Source organism: Pelmatolapia mariae, linkage group LG2, assembly GCF_036321145.2.
Source record: "Pelmatolapia mariae isolate MD_Pm_ZW linkage group LG2, Pm_UMD_F_2, whole genome shotgun sequence".
Classification (NCBI taxonomy): Eukaryota; Metazoa; Chordata; class Actinopteri; order Cichliformes; family Cichlidae; genus Pelmatolapia; species Pelmatolapia mariae.
The window spans coordinates 8,836,009-8,861,158 of NC_086228.1; the positions used below are offsets into that span (position 1 = coordinate 8,836,009).

At 50.0% G+C, this 25,150-nt stretch overlaps 1 protein-coding gene across 1 annotated transcript in view; it reads left to right on the forward strand.

Moving 5' to 3' along the window:
• The first annotated feature begins 4,319 nt into the window (after window positions 1-4,319).
• ppargc1b (peroxisome proliferator-activated receptor gamma, coactivator 1 beta) overlaps window positions 4,320-25,150 on the forward strand; it is a 53,107-nt gene continuing 32,276 nt past the window's right edge. Inside the window, exon 1 of the mRNA XM_063492558.1 lies at window positions 4,320-4,534. Within this exon, the coding sequence (XP_063348628.1) occupies window positions 4,454-4,534 (81 nt within the window). The 5' untranslated portion in view covers window positions 4,320-4,453. The remainder of the gene's footprint in view (window positions 4,535-25,150) is intronic.

Consider the following 25,150-nt stretch of genomic DNA (forward strand, 5'->3'; position numbering starts at 1 on the left):
AATAACTAAAATAGTTTTACTCCTGCAGGAGGAAACAGGCCAGCCGTTCAGGACGCAGGGACAGAAACTGTTCGTCACCTGGGGTTGTGTTAGTTTTCTCTGGTTAAATAGCAGGATGCCGCGCCGAGGATAATAGCTAATGATGCATTTATTTAAAGACAAACACACTGATGGAAAAGTGTGCCTGGACTCAGTCACGGGACAAGGACAGCTGTTCGTCTGTGGACCATTGTAAGCTAACACAGGGTGACACAGCTGTCTGAGTCCAACAACTCCATCTGTTATCAGGCTTCACTTATCCTAACAGTATCATCAGGTGGTCGTCACCTCCCTCAGTCTGCCAATCAGAAATCTGCACAGAACTGATGGACAGAGGAAGAAAGAAAAATCTGAGGAGGTTAAACAGATGAGAGCTGAGCTGTGCCCCCACTCAGAGACAGAGCTTAACAGTGATCAGCATCAGAGCACCGGAGCTGACTCTGTCCTGCAGCCTGGGGAGGCTTTAAAGTTGTGTCTGAGTTTGGGCTCAGGGCTGAGTGAGGATCACAGAAAAATAGAGCAGAAATACGTTTCTATAAAATTCTCTATTTTTAATGATGCTCCTCACACAAAATCCAAACCTGTGACCCTCTGAGCAGCCCCAACCCATCCTCCAGGAAATGTGGCGCTACAGTCCAGAGATCTGATTGGTCTGCACCAGAGCAGGTTAGGTGTGTCTGTTACCTTGGTAACAGATGCTCTGCGCCTGCTCAGTAATCATTACCTTTGAAAATGAAATGCTGGCGTAGCCTCACAGAGAGCAGCTCCATCAAACATGACCCGGCGCTATGAATTGTGGGTGTTTTACTCAGGTAAAGCGTGCAGGTGTGTGTAAATCTGTGGAGACTGGACCAGAACCAAACGCAGGATATGAAATCGGAGCTTCAGGTGCTGCTGCAGACTTTGGAAACGTTCCTTAAACATTGTCTGAGCATCACTCACGATGCTTTTCGGGCATTGGCCTCTTCTTCAGTGGATCAGACAGATGTTTAAACCAGTATTACTGCCCGTCCCCCCTCCCGGGGTGTGGGCCATTCTTTCCAGTTGGGCCCAGGTGTAGCCCATCGTTTTTGCTTCTGCCTCGAGGTCTTGTTGCCGGGTGTTTCTTGGGTGGCCTCTCTTTCACTTGCCTTCGGGGTTCCACCTGAGAGCCTACCTGGTGATGTTGGTTGGCGGTTTGCTTAGAGCGTGCCCTACCTAGCACCATCTCCCTCTACTGGGAATTGACGGGTTCTTTTCCATAGTTTGATGTTTCTGATGGTGGGATGTTTAAACCAGTGACCTGCTGGAAACACAGAACCAAAGAAACCTGCAGGCCTGGATGGATCAGTCTGTTTAATCCATCTTCACTGGTATTTGCTGAAGTGTCTCATGTGACACACACATAAATAAGATATGCAGAATTATTCAGACATGTTTCCCTTTTTGTTGCAGTCACTTCCTCTCTTTTATGACACTCGCTGTATGCATGCTTTGCATACTTCTAACACTCGGTCTCTGCCTCGTGCTTGTGCACTCCTCACTGACATAATGCATAACCCGGCCCCGCGTTCATGCATTAAAGCACAGAAAAGACCAGAACTGTTGAGAAACATGAACATTCAGACCCTCAAACAGGCGGCGGGGAGGCTTCCCACAGACGTGCTCCTGTCCCAAACGTCCTCAGTCACAACTACAAAATAAGACTTGGATCGAGGAGCACGTTTCTGTGACCGACGGCAGAATGATAGCGAAAACTTGGCTCTGCAGTAATCACATTACAATCACTGTGTGCGTCTCCATTTTCCCGCTGCTTTCTATCTGGAACAGCTGCCATTACACAAACTCACAGCAGTCACAGCACATTCTGCAGTCTGCATGTCAATGAAGCTTTGGATTGCATCATGCAGCAATAATGGATCGTTATGTAATATTATGGACAACGTATCCTGGAATGCATTTTCACAATAATCTAATAATGTTATAGTACATAAAACACGCAGTCACATTAAAGTTGATTTATTCTGCTCATTTCCAGCTTCACTCTTTGTTCCTGGGCTCTATCAGGGCAGCTTTGCATGATTCACAATTCAGAATAAGCCTTCTGTATCCTCCCCCGTTAGTCCTCGGTCTGAAACGAGCTGTTTCTGTTCACACCTGGTGCTGCGTTAGTGAGATCCTCAATTTGTGACATCACTCAGATCCCAGAGGAGAAACGCTGTGATAAACGAGTGTTTAAAGCAGCCTCACAGGGTTACTGTTTATATACTGACTCATCATTAGAAACTTTGCACCGGAGCACGAGATACACTCACCAGACACTTTATTGGGTACACCTGCTAATACCAGTTTGGACCTGCTTTTTTTACTGAAAATCCCACCAGCAGCAGTCTGAACATGGACACAGGCAGGATGGATCCATGCTTTAAACTTGTCAGACCAGGAAATGTTTCTCCAGCTTCTGTTGTCCAGGTTTGAGAGTCTGTGTTAGCCGTAGCCTCATTGTCCTGTTCTTACTGACAGCAGTGACACTGGTGTGGTCTTCTGCTGCTGGAGCCCATCTGCTTCAAGGTTCAGAGACGCTCTTCTGCAGACTTTGGTTGTAGCGAGTGGTTATTGGAGTTATTGCTGCCTTCCTATCTAAGCAGTCTGTCCATCCTCCTCTGACCTCAGTGAGTCATATCCTCCCACAGAGCTGCTGCTAGCTGGATATTTCCTCTGAGCTCAGAGATGGTTGGAGATCAGTGTGTGAAATACTCAGACCAACAACCATGCCACATTCTTTCTTCATCATTCTGATGCTCGGTCTAAACTTCAGCTGCTCGTCTTGCCGTGTGATTGGCTGAGTAGGTATTTGTGTAATAATCAGATGAACAGGTATACCTAATAAAGTGGCCAGTGAGTGTATATGTTGGGGACGTTAAAGCATCTTTCTGGTATAACTCGGGGTAAAGTGAGTATGTGCTGACGTGGAGCTGACCCTGTGGGATGACTCAAGTCAGACACACCCGGCTCTGTGTACAGCTCACACTTAGTCTGCTGCTTCGATCTCACACAGAGAAATCATGAAGTCCGGCTGTATTTAGTGAGCTGGGAGCAAAGCAGGCTCACCTGCCCGGCCTGACTGACCGACGCTGAGCCCACCTGGCTGATTTACTCATTTAAGAATAATTAATCAACATAATCTCAATTACAACAAAGAAAGACTAAAGTAAATACTGCAGGCTGATATCGGCCCTGCTGATCAGTTTATCAGACAAAACATGAAGTTTCAGTATTTCACAGCACCTGCAAACCTGCCCCTCTTCTCCACCCAAAGATGGAGGTGGGATTGATCCAAATATCGATAGTACTGATACAATCATTGGTATTGGATCGATATGTTGTTTCTGTCCGCTAAGCTGACCCAACAGGCACGTCTACATTCAGGAATGCTAAAAGCTGTTTTGTTATTGCTGCTCATTCAGATGTTTTCAGGATTTGTAAATTGATGATAATTCATCCTGTAAAAGTGACGCCGCGGCTCAGAAGCTGGCATTATTAAAAGTGTCGGTAACACCGGCCTGCAGCATCACTGGCACCGGGGCACAGCGCCGAGGCCCTCACCTGAATGCCTTCGGCCAATGGCAGCAGGCTGACTCAGTGACTGACAGAAGTTGGCTTTACAGTTGCCTGGCAACAGCCACAGGATGCTGTCCACACCTGTGCTTTTCAAAACAGAGGCAGAGTTATGAAGAGTCCAGAGTGAGGAGCAGGTGTGTTACTGTGTGTGTGTGTGTGTGTGAGAGAGAGAGAGTGTGTATGTGTGTGTGAGGGAGAAAGAGAGAGAGAATGTTACTGTGTGTGTGTGTGTGTGTGTGTGTGTGTGTGAGAGAGAGAGAGTGTGTGTGTGTGTGTGTGTGTGTGTGAGAGAGGGAGAGAGAGAGTGTTACTGTGTGTGTGTGTGTGTGTGTGTGTGTGTGTGTGTGTGTGTGAGTGAGAGAGAGAGAGTGTTACTGTGTGTGTGTGTGTGTGAGAGAGAGAGATTGTGTATGTGTGTGTGAGGGCGAAAGAGAGAGAGAATGTTACTGTGTGTGTGTGTGTGTGTGTGAGAGAGAGAGAGAGAGAGTGTGTGTGTGTGTGTGTGTGTGTGTGAGAGGGAGAGAGAGAGTGTTACTGTGTGTGTGTGTGTGTGTGTTCGTGTGCGAGAGAAAGAGCAGCAGGGTCCGGGCAAATGACGTCACACAAGTTAAGCCCCCCGGGGGCCGCCTCTGGGTCCCGGGCCTCATGTTTGTCCCTGTGTGGGCGCTCAGGTACGCCGACCCTGACGCTCGCGGTCCGCGCACGTGTGGCGTGCGGGTGAGCAGAGGCGCCCCCTGCAGGCGCGCTCCCGCGCCTCTGCTCCTCCTCCCGCTATACTCTCCGCCCGGCTCCGCGGCTCCTCATTCAGTGGAAGATGGCGGACTGCGCGGCGCTGCTGGATGAGGAGCTGTCGTCCTTCGTCTTCAGTTACCTGACAGAGAGCTCGCGCAGCCAGGTGAGAGACCGTCCGTGCACATGCAGCTCTGCGGACCGGGGCGCGTGAAGGGAGCCAGCGGCGGCATCCCGACCCGGTCTGCATGCGCGTGGGTCCGGGTGTGTGTGTGTGACTTTGACGCAGTGTTGGAGGAAGTTTTCTTGTCGGCGCGCAGACCGGGACACGTGTTGTGTCCTCACGCGTGGACTGTTCGTCATATTCGGGATTAAAACTGGTGTGCGTGTGTGTGTCGGTGTGTGTGTGTGCAAGATAGTGTCCGTGTCCGTGTGTGGGAACCTCTGTCTGTGCGCGTCCCGCTCCGGTCTGCCGGTCCCGGTGCCGAATCCGGTGCTGGTGCTGTGAGCGAGGAAGGGCGCGCGGCTCCGCTCAGGTGAACTCAGAGCGTTTTGTAAGGCTTTGCGTAACCGCGCGTTACAAAACGTTTGTTTGGGTCACGTGGTGTTTGTCTCCGTTAAACCGGTGTGTGTGTGTGTGTGAGGGGGAGAGGTCACCGGTGAATCGGGGTGAGGATGATGATGATGCGTGCAGTGGACCCGCGTGTATCCGAGCAGCCTCGTGCTGTGCGCGGAGGGAACTCTGCGCGTGCACGCCCCTGAAATGAAAAATTCTCACGCGACACCGGAACTTATCGGCTCTGATCTCCATCTGCTGCGCGCGGGGCACACGCGCAAACTATTCCGTCTGTCCTTATGCGCGTGCGCGTGTGAGTGGAGATGATCGGGCTGACCGCGAGGCTGGGGGGGTGGGGGGATTTGTCACAGCTGATTGGCAGCTTAAGCAGGTTACTGTGAGTGTGTGTGTATAGAGGGTAGACTGTGGACTATTTATACACTTACATGTACTTTTACACACACTGTAACACACACACACACACTGTAACACACACGCTATAACACACACACACACACTGTATAGTACGTTACAAACACACAGCCTGGGGCAACCCTCACACACATCATAGTAAATATAATCCCACACATGTGTGTACTGGTGTGTGAGTGTCCATGCTGTGTGTATGACATATTTACGTGTGTGTGTCTCCAGCTGGTACACACACTCTGCAGTCTTGAGCCGTGTTGTTGTGAGCAGCCACACGTCTCTGGTGCTTCTGAGCGTGTGCGGCTGAACTGAGAGTGAAACGTGCGAGCAGAACATGAACAAGTTTGCTCTGAAACAAAATGGAGTCGGAGCTTGGCGTGGAGCGGCGAGGACAGCGATGTGGACGTGTGTCCTGCGAGGCTGGGCTGCAGAGTCCTTGGAGATAAAGAGCAGACGAACCAATCGGGTGGTTGTTGCTATCCCTACGCGGGTCCTGTACAGAGTGATAAGGTGCCGGTCCTCTGAGGTGCATGAACGTGTTAATATTTACTGAGGTTATTGGAGCAGGCTGCTCTCTCTCTCTCACTGTGTGTGGATGGCTCTCGCCCCTGCCGGCTGCTCATTGTAATACTACTCTACTCCTCGTGACCGGAGTTACAGAACAGGCCCGCTGCAGTCATGTGAGCTGTAGTGGAGGAAGGGAGGGGGGGAGGGGGCGTCACCGTGACGTAGGCGAGTGCCAGCACCGCCTCCTCCCCTCCTCCACCTCTTCTTCTCTTTTCATACTCAAGCTTGTCATTTCCTTTTCCTGTCGCCTGTCTTAGACCTGCTCCCTGCCTGCTGCAGCCTCTGTGTGTGCTGTTTCACTAACTCTGACTGCTCCACAGCATTTCCCCAGTTTGCTTTGAGTTCTTGATGAGCAAAGCAGCAGACGGCTCAGTGTTTGAAAGGTCAGGGCTGATGCTGTCCTTCAGTGTTTCCTCCCAGCGAGCGGCGTGCAGACAGGTCGCTCTCAGCTGGAGAAATGTTCACTGCAAAATGTGATTTTTGATCAAACGGAGTCAGCTGACGTGTGCTGGGAGAGCGCAGCAAGCAGCTTGTTCAGAGCTTAAATGAACTGTGGACGCCCGGGCCAGCCAGCCAACCCCAATCGCAGGGGCTGCGGGTGAGTCGGTGCTGAGCGCCATCAGGCTGCCGGCTGGATCAGGTGTGTAAAATGAGCAGCTGGCTGCAGCTGGACTCTGGGCAGGGCCGGCTCGAAGACACTCACCTTGTTTCACTGTAGCTGGTCAACGATTAGCTCGGCTCGGTGACTGTGCGTTTAGTGACCTCGCAGCCACAGAGAGTCATGTGTGTCGACTGATGGCAGGAAACGGGGGGACACATAGGCAGACGCTCCCGTCTTCACTGCATGTGCCTTGAGGTCATGGGGCACTGAAGTGGCTGCACCTGTTTGTGGGCGTCGTAAAAACCGTTCTGTGCTCCTGAAATAAATCCTGAAGCATGCAGAAAAGTCTGAACGTGCTCAGTTTAGGGTTGGAGCAGACGTGCCCCACCAGCCTCACCGCTGTGTCTGCGCTGGGTGAGATGCTCCACTCAGACTCCAGATATTTGAAGCTCGAGGACGCTGAGCATCAGAACGTCCTCTCAGGTATCCACACCAACCAGCAGCACACTCGTGGCTGACCTGGTGCTGTGCAGGAAGCAGCTCAGACAGTCTCTCAGCTGAAGTTTGGACCATTCTTGGTGTGAAGGCTTTAAAATGTGTGGTTAGCATCATGAAAAGGATCAGTGGCTGCTCACAGCTGAGTTTAAAAAGGCCCCACACACACTCTGTGAAGCACTCTGGGCCTCCGCTGGGCCCAAAGCCACTTGAGAGCTGTGATGAAACTGAAAATCGCTCTGTGCTGTTTATCGTGTTCATTTCATGGAGATTTAGCCCATCGCCACCATGCCTCTGAGTGCGTGTGTGTGTGTGTGGCGTCAGTGCACAAATAGCTGACAGGAGCAGTGATGAAGGGTGGAGATCATGAGAACCAGAGCAGGTGTGTTCCTCCTGTGATGCTCGGCCTGCCCGACATAAACCACATCAGTCTGCAGGTGGACTCTGACAGAGGTGAGCTTTGAAGTTCCAGGGCAGCGATGGATGCAGGCATCACAGCCAGAAGCAGACGGGATCTGCATCTCTGAAGGTTTTCTCCATTTCTCCTGGCCATTCTCCTTCTCTTATCTGTCTGTGGGAGTCGTGATGTGCAGTGCTGCAGTGCAGTGTGTTCAGCTTGCGGCCCTGCAGTGACTCACCTGTCACACACACACACACACACACACAGCGGCAGTTTTAGATGCAACGTGTGTCCAGAAGCGATGTGTGTGCTTACCATGCTGCTAATATACACTGCAGTAACTCGGTGTGGCTATTGGAACACCTGCCAGACCGAGCTCAGGGCACAGGAAATCAGCGGTTAGTGGGCAGGTTCCGAGCCAGTGAGAGCAGACCTGCTGATGGTGGTGTGGATCATGTTTCCTGTTGTGTGTGTGTGTGTGTGTGTGTGTTGGGAATTTGGTTTCTTCCTCTCAAATCCCTCCGAGGTTCATCAGGAGTCCGCCTTAGAGCCCGGCCACCTTTAACGACTGTGTGTGTGTGTGTGTGTGTGTGTGCGCGCTCTGCAGGTGAGCGGTCTCTCTGTAATGAATGATTCAGCGTCACAGATGAGATTTTGGTGATTTGTTTAATGCTGCGTTAGCCTCACCTGAGTGTTCAGGTGCTCTGATCCTCACGGTCATTCAATGGTGTCACATATTCCTGCAGATAATCAGCACTGACCTCCAGATTCAGGCCGGGCGAGCGTACCTCCTCATAATGTGCCGTTTTGTGTTTCCGCTCTGGACTAGCTGAGGCAACGTCACCTTTAGCCCAGTTTCCATAAACGGGGCTAGCAGAGGCTTACTGACCTCACAGCTGCTCAGAGCTTCTTCTTTAACCACTTGAGTCCGCTGTCTTCGTGCGCATCGTTTTCCTCCTGAAGCTGTGGCTGAGAGCCGTTGGTCGTGCTGTGGGTTGTTTTGGTCACTTTGAGCTCCCCGGAGGATCTCGTAGTGGAATAAATGTGTCAGCGATCCTCTCTCACATGCACATGTTCAGCGTGTAAATCTGTTCATTGGGGCCAGGTTCCAGGTTGTTGCTTTAATGCAGATGATCTGCCTTACAGGCTGTGCCATAGCTCACACGTTTCTCAGCTCTTCTGTTTTTCTGGCTCCTTCAGAGCGTCAGCTCACATCACTCCATTTAAATCATCACAAGCCATCAAAACAGTAACCACGGCGCTGCAGCAGGTCAAGCAGGGATGTCCTTTGGTACTGGAGCTTTGTTCTGACTTCTAGTTTGAACCAGTTTTGGCTTCACTCTGTCACTTCAGAGTCAGCTGATGCTGATGCTGAGTGTAACCGTGAATGAGGCGAGCTGAATTATGGGCACACAGGACCCTGGTGTCATTATGAGGTGTGAGCGGGGCAGGTTTGCGGGTCTTTGGCTGTGAAGTTGTGGGCTTGTGGTGGCGGCGGGGGTCCTGCGGCGTGCAGAGAGGAAGAAGATGCTCCGCAGCTGTTCGTTGGTTCTGTGAGCCGTGCGCTGTGCGGTCCACAATCGGCATGATGAGGATCTGACTGTGGTGTTGTGGTCCTTACTTAATGCCAGGAACAGGACGTTTCCTGTGGTAAAGTAAGGCGTGCGTATGTCTTTCCTCGTAACATCAGAGGTTTTTTCCTAAATTTTCCGAGCGTGGATGCTTCCACATGAACGTCCTTATCTAACCTGTACAGGTGATTTGTATTCTTCCCAGGGACCCGGTGTCAGGATTGATAGTGTCAACACGAGTGTGAGGCTGGTTGTCTTTGTGCACATGCTCCTGCTGTGGCTTTGTGTAGCAGGCTGATAGGAAGGTGAAGCAGAGGGAATCCAGCCTCCAGCTCAGGGCTGCGGAGGGAAACATGGAGGCCCGGAGGTCGCAGAGCTCGCTGCCTGCCCTACTTCCTTCAACTTCTCTGTGTCTCTTACCTGATTTATCACGGCCGAGGCCTGTCTGTTTTTAAAATGAAGGCAGATAGGTGACGAGCACAGTGTGAAGCCTGCTGTCTGTACAGGAGGAAGCATGTGACACATTTAGGAAATTCAGGGTGGAGCAGATTCTGCTGCCGCGCCGAGTGGACCTTCATGCAGCGTGAGCACTGCAGAGGCTTTGACGATGCTTGGGTTTGGGTTTGAGCTCAGACTTGTGGTGGGTGAGGTTCTGTCTGTGAAATGTGTCTGCTGCTGATCGGCGAGGCCTGGGCGCCTCTCTCTCTCTCTCTCGTTGTCACGCTGCCAGTGTTTTGGCTGGGCTGGCGTCGACTCGGAGGTATGGAGCTGTAAAGATGTCTGCGATGGGAGGACACAAACATCAGCTGCACCCTGGTACCTGAGTGTCGCTCCGTCCTGTAATCCAGCAGGATTACTGGCTGAGATTACAACTCATGCTCCGTGAGTTAAGGATTACAAGGTGGTTTCAGGGGTGAAGCCTCGCGGTGCAGTCCTGAAACAGGTCTTCTCCTTAGTTCAAGCATCACCGCGCTCGTACTTTCACACACATGCGCATGCGATTGTAGGACAAGGAGGCCTTGTGAGCGTCACAGAAGAAGAGCAGAGGGCAAGCCGCTTCGTGTGATAAAAAGTACGTCTCTGTGAAACCCCGGGCTTCAAACACTGCACTACACCTGTATCCATACCTGAGCCAACATGTCATCGGAAGCATGATCAGCGCTTCTTTAATTCTGAGCGTCTGGACCGAGTTAAAGTTGCACCTCCTTGCTGTCACTCGTGTCGTAGTGCTCGCAGTAATAACTTTTGGCACACCTGGACTAGCCTCGGCACATCTTTTCCCAGCCGGCGGCAGCTGCGTATGATGGGAAGTTTCAAGTATTCTGTGCCGAGGCGTGCCACAATCTCACCTGTACACACCTGTATTCATACCTGTGCGAGGCAGCCTGTCATACGTTCTCCTTGTAGCAGAGGACATTCAGGGCGCACGGCAGCGTTCAGCTCCGTCCAATCACACGTGTCTGCATCCAGTGCTCGCTCACTCCTCACCGTGAACCACGCTGTAGCACCGCCACCACCCAGCAGCTGCTCCACCTTACTGAACCTTCTCAGGGGATAAAAGTCACCTCACTGCTGCTAACAAGTACCTACAAAATACTACAGTAGTTCTGCAGTGGCATAGTATAAATATAATACTATACTGCAGCACACAAAGTACAACTGATACAAGTTGTGGCAACAACTGAAACAAGTACTGGCAACAGTATAGTAAACAGCAAGATCAAGAGTACTCCACTGAGTAGTAGAAGCTTTAGAAGCTGTTTTCTAGTAGTAGTAGTACTATAAGTACTTGTTTGATGTAGCTGTTGTAAAGTGTGAAGCACTGGTTTGTGTTGTTTTGGTCAGACACACAGCAGCAGGAGGCCGAGTATTTGTGTGCTTGTAGTAATTGTAAGCAGGAGGCTGATAGTACTGTGACTAGTAGTAGTAGTATTTGTAGTAATAATCATCTGACTGCTAAGCAGATTTGATGGTTTTATGAGCTAAGCACACACAGTTTATAGTATCAACAGAAGGACGGCTGGGCCCTCTATCTCCATGTAGGCTGTGTGTGTGTGTGTGTGTGACAACTCTCAAGGGCACTGGTGTAAATGAGAGAAAAGGTTAAAGGAAATTTCCATGCCATGGTGTAAACGAGCACGGAGAGAGAGCCAACACACAAACACACACACACACACACACACACACACACACGCTTGCATGGCATATAGCCGTAGTAACCATGTGCCAGGGGAAGGCGTGCTCAGGCTGGTGTGAACGTGCACACTGTTTATCAGCTCAGTTACTGAGGAACTCAGGCCATCACAGTCAGCACACAGATATGGTTCAGTACACACACACACGCACTTTGGTGCCTTTTATCCAAGAAGGAAACAACAATTAAAAATAACTATAAAAGGACTAGGTTTTAAAGTAGAGTAATAGAGAGGAGTGTGCGTGTTATAAATAGGTTTGGTGCGACAGATGCGTGTCCTTGCTGTCACCTCACAGGACAGATATCGGCCTCATTCAGAGCCGTCAGCTCGACTTCCTGTGAGTACGACCTCGCAGATGCCGGCTAGCTGCCCGATGCAGGAACTCATCACCAACTAGAAACACGGCGCTCTGGCAGAGTCCAGATGTGATGCAACTGTGACGCAGTCTCACCATAGTGTGATGTAACATAATAGGTCATAAACACCCACTGCTTTCACTGAAGGGCTCAGGAGAGTCTGCAGCTTAGTGATGGAAACTTTAGACGTGTGTGTGTGTGTGTGTGTGTGTGTGTGTGTGTGTGTGAGTGAGTGTGTGAGTCATGTGTGTGGGTTGTAAGTAAGCAGGCTCTTACCTGCATGCGGCAAGGAGAGAGAGAGTAGGGTGAGGCCTTCAGTGTCCTTTGGGATGCAAAGACACACATGCGTATACACACACACACACACACACACACACACACACACACACACACGTTAGCATGCGTGTGTAACGTGTGAGCACATGCTCCCAGTAAAACAGGATTGTTTTCCACATGGAAACGTTCCAGTCTCTTCTCCTTCGTACTTCATGTTCTGCTCACATTTACACCCCAACATGCTCCCTCCTTTCCTAACTCCTAACCTCCTCACCACTCCTCCCTCCCTGCCTCTCTCACTGACCCACTTCCTGAACGCTGCTCAGGCTTGCGTGACCACAGAGCTCAGTGCTCCAGTGCTATGTTACACACACACACACACACACACACACACTGCAGTGAGGAGTGAGGAGCAGCTGACTCTGTAACAGCTGTCACTGATCGTGATTAAAATCAATAAAGTATCGGTAACACGTGTAAGTGATTTTGTTACATGTTTATATTGAGAGTTTGTGGTGACATCATTACTGCTACAGTGTTACAGTTGGCACATACAAAGCAGCACCACGCCAACGCTGTCTGTACCTGAAACCTTTGTGAGTCTTGCACAATCAGGCGGGCGTGCTATTGGCACAAGCCTGGTTATTGGTATGAGGCAATGGAGTAATGGGCCACATTCCTGTTTGTCCGAATATGTGTCGAAACACGCGTGAGCGAGCAGCTGTGCGTGTCTTCGTGTCCTGAGTTTACTCAGCTGGGTTTACCTGAGCCAGGCTATGATCAAGTGGTGATCAGGTGGTCAGAGTTTGGAGGCTGATTTTATTTTTGGATTTGTGCAGCCAGAAACTGAAACATGCACATTATTACTCCTGTGAGAACGCCGTTAGCCTCCTGATCTAAAAACACATAAATCAGTCACACTGGGCTAAATCTCATCCTCTTGTTTTGAATGAAATCCTACATATATCACCATGGCGACCGTGGGAGTTGGACATAAAGCTGAGTGTGTGTGTGTGTGTGTGTGTGTGTGTGTGTGGTGATGCTGATCATTCGTCCTGATGCCGAATGGGCCGGGTCAGCCCATCGGGCTCTCGGTGGTGATTGGCTGGTGCACGTTAATAAACGCGATCTGATTGGCTAACTCATAATTTGAAGTTTAGCAGAAACGAAACGAAGCATCACGCAACTTCACAGTGAACGCTCGTCCTGACACTGATCACCTGGACTTCTGGAGCGCAAGTGGAGCAGGGCGGGCCGGGGCCTCCTGGGTGGAGCTTTCATGCTGGTTTCCTTCTCGGCCGTGTTGGAGGGTCTTTGCTGAGGCTGAGGGGAAGAGTTTTTGAATGTTGGCTGGACATGTTCTCTGTGTGCTCATTGGTGGTTTATCTGCAGAGCACACCTGTCCCTCCAGTCGCTGCACATCTTTCACTCCTGTTTGTCTCGCAGCAGCTTCTCTTCATATGAACACTTTTCTTTTCCTTCCTCGTGCTCCGCTGCCTTTCATTATTTCCTCTCTTACTTGTATCCCACTTCCACACACACTCTCTTACCATGACACATACGTGTGTGTGCGTGTGTGTGTGTGTGTGTGTGTGTGATGGATGTTTAGTCAATCAAATGTGGGATTTAGCTTGACTATATGCGCTCAAAAGCACAGACACGTCACATTTATTGCACGCTCTGTCTGCTCGTTACTGGGACACCAGAGCTATAGGAAGGCCTGCTGCCGAGCGGGTCCCATATTTGATCATTTGACCTGGTTAGTCCACAGGCTCTGCAGCGCTTCTGTTTAACAGGCATCGATGAGTGGGTGCTGGAGTACTGGTCTGGCCCAGTCTGGCTCTGTGCTGTTTTATACCGCGGTCAGAGCCGGCCTTCCTGCTCTCTTTGTGGCGTGTGTGTGTTTGGATGTTGTTATTCCCATACTGTGTGATAACGTAGCGCACCGCCTCCACCCTGTGTGTTTGTGTGTGTTCTGGTGCAATCAAAAAGCAGCGGCCATGGTCCGGTTCTTTATTCAGTGTGTGAACTCCTCGGAAACCAGCGGAGAAAAGCCTTCTGGAGTTTTCTGTGCTCGCCCTGCTCGCCCTGCTCGCTGGCGGTGCGCCTCCTCGATTGTAGCCACCAGCGCACCAGAACCTCCACCCGTACAGATTTGAGCTTTCTTGGAAACTGCCCTCGGCTTCATTTAAGGTCCCCTGCAGAAGTCCTTTCAAATCCAGGGTCTGTTTCTGCATGGCTGCCTGCACGTTAGTATGCAGAGCATACAGCAGCAGCATACAGAGCTCTGAGGTGATGTAATGCTCTCTTTGGCAGCCATGTTGGAGCCAGTGAAGTGCTGGATGTGTCCAACTGAGGTCGAGGAAGCACTGTTGGGGGGGTATGCAATGACTCCAGGTGGTATAGATGTCACTGAGCTCTAGCTTAGGTGTAACCTCGGTCGTTTCTCTGTTAAAAACTGTGTGATAGACTGCAGGGGGTCACAGTGTGGAGTGGGATGTTTAAACAGCCGCAGAGAAAAGTGCAGGTTTGCCGGATGATTCCGGATTCTGGGAGGTTAGCGACACGGCGACACTGAAGTTCTCTCTGAACTCTGAGGTAGCACAGCAACTCGCCAGCTGTCAATCAATCCCTGCATTAGTACTAGGAGTACTTACTGCATTACTGCAGTACTGCAGTAAGTACTCCTGCTGTGTATGATTGGCTGGAGGCAGATCTGCTCCCGTACTCTGGTACAGAGACTGCAGGGATGACTAACGCTTGCATAAGAACATCCTACACACACTCACACACAAACACACACTCGCACATCAAACACCCACAAATGTGCAAATTCACAGAGTGACATGCTGCACAGCCACAGTCCATCCCACCGGGTGAAGTGTGCGTTTCCGCGGGTGACGGTGAGATTTATGTTTGTGTGTATATAAAACAGAGGAATCAGGGTAGTGTAGTAATAGTGTGAGCTGGTGGCGTGAAGGTCGCTCTGCCACTATGAACAACACATACACACACACACACACACACACACACACACACACACACACACACACACAGAGGTAGCTCTGAAAGTGCTGCAGTAAATAAATTCATATTTAAATTCATATTTAAATATAATACTCTTCTTCAACACACACACGCTGGACAGGTGTGCGTGTGTGTGTGTGTGTGTGTGTGTGTGTGAAGGCCAGGTGACGGGTGTCTGCAGACACTCTGACAGTCTGTTTTCCACAGCGTCTGTTTGAGCCGTCGTGAATAATTTTCCCGAATATGAACAATGCAATCTCTGTTTGGTGCACAAGCAGCTCATTAGTGATGTCAGTAACCATGACATCACCCTTTGGTTTGTGACGTCTCCTTTTGCAGCTTTGATTTGAGCTTTTTGGACACCATGATGTTTCTTTTTTAAGAGACCACATTTGAATGAGAGTTATCAGATAACACGAACACAGTCTTTAGGTCAGGTGAAGCCTGGCATGACAGCTAGCAGCTACAGCTGCCTGCATCGCCATCCGCCTGTCAGTCAAAGAGGCCATGCCCCTAATACTTGAAACACAGCCGTTATAAATGGGAGAATTATCTATAGAGGCTAAAACCCTCTGTGTGTCCGGCTGTAAACACGTTTATTTTAACGTGGTAGTCTGTGGGACTGACTCACTGCTGCCTCTGCTGGACACCCGAGGAACGGCAGTCGTTGGTGCTTCTGGTTTAGAAGGTTGTTGAAGAAGAGTATTATATTTAAATATGAATTTAATTCTGCAGTGAAAAGAAAAAATCAAATGATCATTTTAAGGTCTCGGTGTGTGCTGCTGTTGTGCATCCTGCTGGGATTATTAAAGCTTCATATTTATTCTCTCCTACTTTAATTGAATCTGTAGTTTACCTGCCGAAGGATTAAAAATACTTGTTTCATAACAGCAGAACCGATAGAGGAGATGTGACAGGAACAGGTGCAGAAAAAAAATGATCTGTGTGTGTGTGTGTCAGACACAGAAAGGAAGCAGATCTTTTGATGGGACAGCTGGGAAGTTCAAAGCTCTGCAGCTTTACGCCTGATGATGAGCACACACACACACACACGTACACACTAACACACTTTCTGCTTTCTGTGCTTGGTACAGCTGCAGTGACACACACCCATCCACGCACACACACACACTTGTTGGGTCAGCCTCATAGAAGCAGGTTCACCTCTGCGGAGCCGAATTTAGAGATAAACCAGGTCAAAGGTCACAGAAAGTCTGTCTTTGGTTCTCTCTTTCTTTTCTACCTTATATGGCTCTGCTGCTGCTGCTGCTGTTGCTGTAGCATGAGACCGTCCGTCACGTGCACCATGCAGCACACCACACACACACACACGTCACAAACCAGCTTCTCTCACACACTCTGATTCTCGTTCATAACGGAAGCTACAGATGGAGGGAAGTTGTAGTGTTAGTATGGACACTGACTGATGTGCCCTTTAACAGCGTTATACCTGCACCAGTGGCTGATGGGTCCATGGTTAGGGTTAGGGTTAGGCAGGAACAAGGTCAAAGGTCGAAGCCCTGTACCTTCTGTGTGTGTGTGTGTGTGTGTGTGTGCTGAGTCAACATTAAAGCAGCGGTACGTTAATGCTTAGCTCTGTTTTTATTTTTCTTCTCTTTGCATTTCACCGTGCACGTGATGCTACATGTACACGCTCCTGACAGTGACGGATGGAGCTCGCTGCAGAGCCACATCTGCTGCTATGTTACACACACACACACACACACACACACACACACACACACACACACACACACACACATAGCCTATTTATAGCTGAGCTCTTGCATGTGTGTGATTGTCTCTCTGTTCTATTTCAGCGTGGGAGCACTTGGCATGCACAAAAGACGTGCCTGAAAAGCGGCGGTTGTTTTCGTGCTTGCGAGGTCACTGTCTGACCTACCTGCGTGTGTGTGCAAGAGTGATCTTATGAAACCCGATCAAAGGTGAAAAAGGTAAAGCAGCAGCACCAGACAAATGTTCTTTTACTTTTGTGTTGCACAGCAGCATCACCGTTACACAGTGATTGTGTGAGCTGGAGGCGGAGCCAGAGGCTGTGATTGGCTGATGTGTAAATCCAGGCTGAATTTTCTGAAGTCAGAGCGTTTTAGTGTGGACGCAGTGAGCGCTGACCGCCATGCACGTGTTCATGTTGTTGCTGATCTCTGAGTGGAAGCTTGTGCCTGGCTGCTTGGTGCAGATGAGCTCTTGAAGGAGAATATGCCAGCAGCTCAACGGGCTTCAGCTCCGCAGTAGAAAGTAGAATTAAGCATTCATGAAGGTACATTGGGTTAGGGTTAAGTGGACTGGCAGTCTGTAACCCCACGACTGCTCAGCATGAGAAGGACACGCAGAGCTGCTGCATCATCCACATCAGTGACTGTAAACACAGCTCCTCCATCACTCTGCACTTACAGTTTGGGTTGTCTGTGGGCGGAGCAATCTTCTTTTAATTGACTGTAATCAGCTGCTCATGGACTCACAAACTTTTAAAGCTGCGGGGTCATGCAAGATGGCTTGGAGCCCCTCCCACCAGGTGAGGCGTATACACCTGCTGCTCAGACGTATATGAGGGTGCAGAACACAAGTAAAGATTACACAGAAACAGATTTGAGCACCAGTCAGCTGAATTCTCCCAACGGCACTCAGAAAAGGAGGCCGAGCTTTTTGTTGGCGCAACTGAGCATAGAATTTGAGAGTTTGGGGTGAGAGAAGTCATTGGACATATTATGATAAAAAGATTTTATTACCATTACTTTTTTGTGGGTGGCTGTAGCTCAGGAGGTCGAGGAGTCCAATTAGAAGGTCGCTAGTTCGATCCCTGACTGCTCCAGTCTGAGAGATACTGGACCGTGATCCGAGTGTGAATGTTGGAAAGCACATCTGTGAGGGTCTGTGTTTGGGTCTGTGTTGGTCTGTGAGGGTCTGTGTGGGTCTGTGTTGGTCTGTGTTGGTCTGTGTTTGAGTCTGGCTGCAGTAACAGGGACTGTGTGACTCTTTCTAATACTGTGTAGCGCTGTCTCAGTCTGGTCTGTGATTGGCTGATGTATAAACTGAAAACTGAAGTAAAACGTTTCAAAACCAGCTGTCAGGACAGGTGAGGTCACGAGCTGCTTTGCTGTCGATGGCGGTCTATAAATAAAAGACGGGCACAGAGAGCCTTCAGCTGACTCCAGACCCTCTGACATGCTCAGTGAAGTCTGCTACACCTGCGGGTGGTGCAGGGGAAGGCTGCATGCTGTATTTATAGCTGCACTGTTTCCATGCTAAGCTCTTACATGTTTTACTGCATAGCAGCACACGCTGCATCCACTGACAGCGTGTCCTTCAGGCAAAGAGCTCACTGACCTTCATGACTGCTGCATATCAGCAGATATGGACAGCTGAGGGGTGGGGGTTACTGTGGGGAAAGGGCACCACAGCTGAAACGAGTGGGGAGAGGAGCGGGAGGAAGTAAGGCCACAGGAGAGGAAAGGAAGGTTAGAAGGAGAGAGACAGAGAGAGAAAGAGGAACTCTGCTTTTAATTCTGTAGAGAGCAGTGAAAGTCTGCCTCAGTGCACACACACACACACGGTAGTTTTTTGTTCCTCTTCATCACTTCGGCCGCTTCCTTGGAGACGATTCACAGATTTGAAAGCGAGGGGAGATAATTAATAGTGTTTATGCGTGTGTGTTTGTGTGTGGCGACCAACTCTGCAACACTGACCGTCTCCAAGGAGACGCAGAAGGCGAGAGAAGCAGCCAATATGGCGTAGTAAACCCAAGAAGTGTCCCCCTCTGTGTGTGTGTGTGTGTGTGTGTGTGTGCACCTGTACCTGCTCGTTTGTTGCCTAGCAGCTCTGTGTTTGACCCAGGTGCGTCTAATTCATCCTTCCTCCCTTCTTTGGTTCCTTCCCTGCTCACAGCTCATGTTGATGTTACCTTTGCTTCTCCAGTTTTCCTCTCTGGTTATCTGCTGTTCTTCTCTTTCTTTCATCTGTCATTCTGTTGGCACCCTTTTTACTTACCTTTCCTTCTTCCTGTCCTTGCTTCCTTCTGTCCTCGACTGTATGTGGACAGAGTGAGCACGATGGTGTTACAGGCCGAGAGTGACCCCATCCTTCCATCCATCCTCTTCCACTTGTCCAGTTCAGGGGGTGGTTTGGTTGGAGCCTTTTTGAACCGTCATTGGCAGAGAGGCGGGGCACCTGGACAGGTTGCAGGTCTGTCACAAGGCTAACACATAGAGACACGATTCACACGGACTCCCACAGCCAATTAGAAGTCTCCATTTGACCTAACGAGCATGTGTTTGGACTGTGTGAGGAGGCCGGTGGGTTTGAAACCAGGACCTCTTTCCTGTGAGGCGACAGTGCCAGCCTCTGCACCACCATGCCGCCAGCTTTCGTTCAGCTCGGCTTCACGCATGAACTCAGTGATTCTCGGGTGGAGGCTGCTGCGGCACATGGCTGCCCCTCCCTTAGCCTGTTTCAGCTGGACGTTTCTTCCTGTTAAAAGGGAGTTTTTCCTTTCCAATGTCGCCAATTGCCTGGTCATCTGATTATTAAGACTGCTGGGTCTGGGTCTAACCCTAACCCCTACAGTATGAAGAGGCTCGAGCCTGCGAGTGCTGAATAAATACACCTGGACGGGTGAGAATAATTAGCAGAACGCAACGATCGAGGATTGTTTCCTTTATATTTGTTGTGATGTGCCGGGACAAACGGTGTGTTCCCAGCCATCTGATTTGAGGCCGTGGTTTCAGACTTTACGGATTTCCTTTGAGCTTCACCTAAAGACGATTCCTTCCTGCTTTTTATGAAGCGTTCCAGACATTTTTCCCTCTTGGATCTTTGTGTGTTTTTGGTTAAACAAAAGCACAAAAGGCTCCAGACTCACAACAGCACACATTAGCTTTGCTGCCTCCAGGTAACCGGCCTGTTTTATCCTGAGAAATGCAGCAAATTACTCATCAAACAGCCGACTTCTGCTTTAGCTGTCACTGTGTGTGTGTGTGTGTGTGTGTGTGTGTGTGTGTGTGTGTGTGTGTGTGTGTGTGTGTGGTGAGAGAGTTGAAGGTTTGTGTTGGCGGCCGGCCAGCGGTGGGAATTACAGGTTATTTGTCAGAATAATGTTGTTGGCTGACTGCAGGAGTGTGTGAAGCCCCGTGGCTTTGGATCGTATATTTGGAGCTTTGGTAATTATGAGTGTGTGTGTGTGTGTGTGTTTACATGACAGTGGCAGAAAGATGGATGTGCATGATGAATGTTGTCAGCTCTGTGTTTGCAGCAGATCGTCTGCTCCTGAAAGGTGAAAGGTCATCACTATGAAGCTCAGCGGACTGACCCTGTGTGTGTGTGTGTGTGTGTGCGCGCTCCTGAACATTACGTTACCACACACTTAGAGTCCCCCCCCCCTTCCCTACACACACACACACACACACACACACACACACACACTTTTTTGGTGTTAAAGCTGCAAATCTCCCACCTCACCCAAACAAGGTCTGGTCTGGGTGTAATCCTGTCATACTGACGTGTAGATGCATTCTGGGATATCGGTAAAGGACGGGGCCTGCACAGAGGTGATAGCTGCAGATCGCTCCCATTAGCTCAGTTTGGTCGTATTTGTTAAATCAGATGTGGAAGCCAGGCTGAGTTTAAACCTGATCTCAGTGGGTGATATGATGAGTGCGTAAGATCTTGTGGTGTTTGTGAGGCAGACTGAGAAAGGGAACTGGAATCCTTACATCTACTGGCACCACATTTACAACATTTAAAGTCTGAATCCACCAAACAGAGTCTGAGTCGGTGATATTCAGGTCCAGCTTCTGCCGGCCAATCACGCGGCTTGCTGAGAGCAATGTTGCTGGGAAAAGTCACTGATTTGTTGTTGCCTTGTGAGCAGATGGCTCGGCCGTCTGTCTCCAAGTTAGCAGGATACAGATGAGTCAGCTAACGCACACACACACACACACACACACACACACAAACACACACTCTCTGTGGGGACTGTAGTGTCTTTTTCGTGATAGAAAATCAAAGTGTTTTTGACTGAAAGTTTAATGTTTTCTGAGTGCCAAGTCAAAACCAATCAGAGCGTGCGTGCTCACTCACTCTGGTCTTGAAAACACACCGTTCTCAGTAGAATGTGCTGCTGCTCTGACAGCAGCGTGTCTGTTACGGGCGATGAGGATGGATCTGGAGGATGTGTGAGGAATGAAGAGCTGCAGTTTGAATCAAACACTGAAGACAGCCAATCAGAGCAGAGAGAGGCGTTCCATGTGACCTGCAGCAGTGTGGGTCAGTGATCAGACTCAAGTTATTCTCTTTACAGTTCGGGTTGTTTTCCATCTTCTGGCTGAGCTGCCTCAGTAGTGACCCACAGGAAGTCTTTCCTCTGTGTGAGGTCACATGACACCATGTGATGGTCGGACTGCAGAACAGTGTTAGCTGCAGGCTATTAGCCGTAGTTTTGCATTGCATTGGTGACCCTGAGCCGAAGCCTCCTGCTCCTTGCACTGCTTCAGGTGTTTCATTTAAAACAGCTCTGAGGTATTTCTGTGTATTTAATCATGATGCTGCTTGGCCATCAGCTGAAATAACACACACAGCTCTGCAGTGAGAGTCTGACATGTTTACTTCCGGGACTTTGTAGCCATTGGTTGCAAGTTTATTACAACTTGACATAATTCCATAATTGGCCGAGTGTGACTGGGCTGGCTCGTCGTTGCCCTCTATGCCGTGATATGGATGCGCGTAAAGAGGTGTGCGGGGAGGAAGGGGTCAGGTGAGCTTCAGTAGGGATCAGGTCACATGGTACATGGATGAGGTCACTGTCAACCTGTGTTTCTGTTTCTCCACATAGGGTTCCTGATTGGAGGAATCAGCTGGCTGATGGCTGAAGAACGCTGAGCTTTCCGTGATGCGTGCAAATATAACACGCTTATTCTATGTGTGTGAAACCTGCTGGATCATCTTTACGGTGTGAGAAGCACACTGCAGAATCAGCAGCTGTGCAGTTTAGCATGTGTCACATCTGACACATGTTTTGAAATGGTGTGTGTGTGTTCGGCTGGAAGGCCTTTTGTTTTGCTCAGGGCATGTCCGCTGCTGGGATCGAACCTGCGACCTTTCTGTTAGACGTGGAGTGGGCTCAGAGGCAGTGGGAGGCAAGTGGAGCAGCCCCAGGCCTTTTTCTGTCTCTGTGTTTTTATTTACTGTCTAGTATGTGCCGCTCTTTGGCACAGCTGTTTCTCACTGTGCCCTTTTTAACCCCACAACACCAGCGCCCCAACACACACACACACACATACACACACACACACACACACACACACCAACAGTCCAGGATAAAGGTCAGAGTGCCACCGTCCAAGCTGCTAGAGTTACAAAACAAATTGTGGCGTGGCCTGGCGAGGAGGGGTGGAGGATACAGTGACAGCCCAAAACTTCACACACGCCCACACATGCACACAAACAGACACACACCAAGGATAAAGTGACACTGGAACATTGAACTTTGAACCTTTTCTCCCAAGAGCTGCTCACCTCCTCCTTTTCTTCCTTCAGTTTTATGTCTGTAGGTGTCTATGGGTGTGCGTAGGTGTCTATGGGTGTGCGTAGGTGTCTATGGGTGTGCGTGGGTGTCTATGGGTGTGCGTGGGTGTCTATGGGTGTGCGTGGGTGTCTATGGGGGTGTGTGGGTGTCTGTGATGGAGAAGGCAGGAGGCTCTGCTGATGTTTGGAGGTCTGCCTGCCTCTCTCTCACTGCATTAGAGCTGCTCCCTGAGGAGAGAGTGGAGAGATGGATGACGAGCGTGGCTGCAAAAATAACTTCCATATTTAGACTCGGAGAGGAGAGATCAGGAGCGGCGTGGGTTTCAGGACTGCTCGGAGAGCTGAGGCATCCTCGGGAAAGCTGCTGGTCCTGATCCGTCTGTAGTTTCAGGGATGTCAGTGGAATGAGAGCCTGCGAATCGGTCCTCTGTGGAACTGATGTCTGCACGTGAGCTCTGATAATTGATGCTCATGGCTGGTTTGTGACGATGCCGCTTTTTCCTCTTGGCTGCACTCTGACCTTTCAGCCACGTGCCCCAATCCTCCTAAGAAGGTTTAAAAATCTTAGATGAAGTATTCAAATCATTGTCTTTTACAGCGTGTCTGTCTGCCACGTAACATGTTTATGGGTGACCCACAGCTCTGTGGGTTTTACTGTGTTCACGGTGAAACTCGGGGGTCGCTGGGTGACTAAGCTTTCTTTAATGTGAGCGGATCGTTGGGTCTCAGGAGCAGGTGCGTCCACACATATTAAACACAAACTGGCTTCATTAGTCAGCGTCTGGAACGCGTTGAGAGTGGCAAAGGTGACTAGTGGCCGCGGTTTTGGAAAGAAGCTGATTGATTATTTGTTGTTGATCGATGGGATGTATTTGGCTCGTGGGCAGCCGTTAGTCTGTGTTTGTGTCAAAGTGAAATGTACAGAAAGGTACTCCATCATATTTTAATTCTGCCATCGCGTTGTGATTCAGCCTGGGTAAAAAGGTCCCATTGTTGCATTCAGGTGCTTTCAGGAAAGCAGGAAAAAAGATTCATCAGCAAAACAAACTGATGCAGCTTTAGCTGTTTCCTCCATGTTCCCATCTCCTCCGCCTCAGCTGCCCTTCTCGCACCATTAAGGAGTCGTGACTCTGTGGATGCAGGGAGGCATCGACTGAGAGGGAGGGGCGGGGGTGTGTCGTGATGCTCGGCTTCACCTTTCTGCTCTGCTACAGTGAGACAAGGTGGAAGCGATGGAGGGGTGGGGATCTGTGGGTGGTGGAGGAGAAGTGAAAGAGCACAGAAACAGAGTGAGGGGAAAGGATGATGGAAAGAGAGAGGACTCGCACGCACACATACGCGCACACACACACACACACAAACAGAAGGAGGAATTTAAAAGCTTGAATTTGCTTCGACCCCTTGATGAGCTGGCTGCACTCACACCTGTGTGTGTGTGTGTGTGTGATTGAAGGGGAGGCAGAGGTGTTGTCTGTATGATCAGTGCTTGTGTGCGATGATGTTTCTGATGCTCCTTAAAAGCTTTCACTGCTGTCTGTCCTCCTGCAGATCACACACTGAAACACACACACTTCCTACGAGTCTCATAACGACCTAGAGAAAGCAGCCGTGTTTGTGTGTGTGTGTGTGTGTGCATGTGTGTGTGCGTATGTGAGAGATGTCCAGCAGTGATAAGATTTTTCTATTAGTTACACACGACTCGAGCTGCCCGCTGCAGGAGGACACGTTCCATTAGAAGAGAAGTGAGAGTGCCCTGCAGACGAACTCTGGGTCACTGATGAGTGTGTGTGTGTGTGTGTGTGTGCGTGCGCGCGCGCGCGTGCGTGCACGTGCTCAGTAGGTGTTTTTAACTGACCAAGAACTGATGCAGCTCCGCACTGTAACATGCAGCCTGCAGAAACACACACACACACACACACACAGATTTGTTTATGTTTTTGTGCGAGTGCAAACAGGATGTGATTAGGCGTGTAATTAGCTGTGAGTGCTCACGGTTTCATGAGGTTTACACGTCTGAGCTGCGCTACAGACACACACAACAGACACACACGAGAGACACACACTACAGACGGGTGCAGGTTGAATTTGGTTCTGGAAGTTTCCCGGATCTGTTCTGGACTCGGATGCATGTGCTGTGACCGCTCCTGTTATTGACCGTGCCAGGAAGTGAAGGCTGATCGATTGGCTGTTGCGATTGATTGACAAGCAGATAAAGAAGTCCAGAGTGCGTGGATGTCACGGTAGCAGAGGGCAGCGGGGCCTGCAAGCCTCCAGCTCGTTACTTCACCTTCTCCGCCCTCAGCCCGCTCCGTGAGCTCGCCACCTTCCTGTCTGTGGTGTTTTAGTGTCAGGGAAGTGATGCCTTACACCTCTGTGAGTTTGAGTCCACCTGTAGGGGCTTTGTGTGCAATCAGGTGGTTCCACATGCTGAGCCATTATCTAATTTGACTCTTGATGATTGATTAAAGCCCACTGCTGCTGCTGCTGCTGCTGCAACTTGCCGTATTGCATTGCGAGGCGAAAGGATCGTATTTCCTCCCGGCATCCTTGCTCTGTTTGTCTGACGTGTTCCTGAGCCTCAGCGGTTCTTTAGTCACAATAAGTTGAAGGCGTGTGCTCTGCTGTGGCGTGCTGCAGTTTTGCTGACGGCGTGGTTATGAAGCAGGAAGGACGGCAGCGAGGCTGAGGAGGTGCAGACTCAGTTTGGTCCGGAGGCTGAAAATGAGATCTTTAAGTTTAGATTTGAAATAAGTTTGTGAACAAGTTTGAC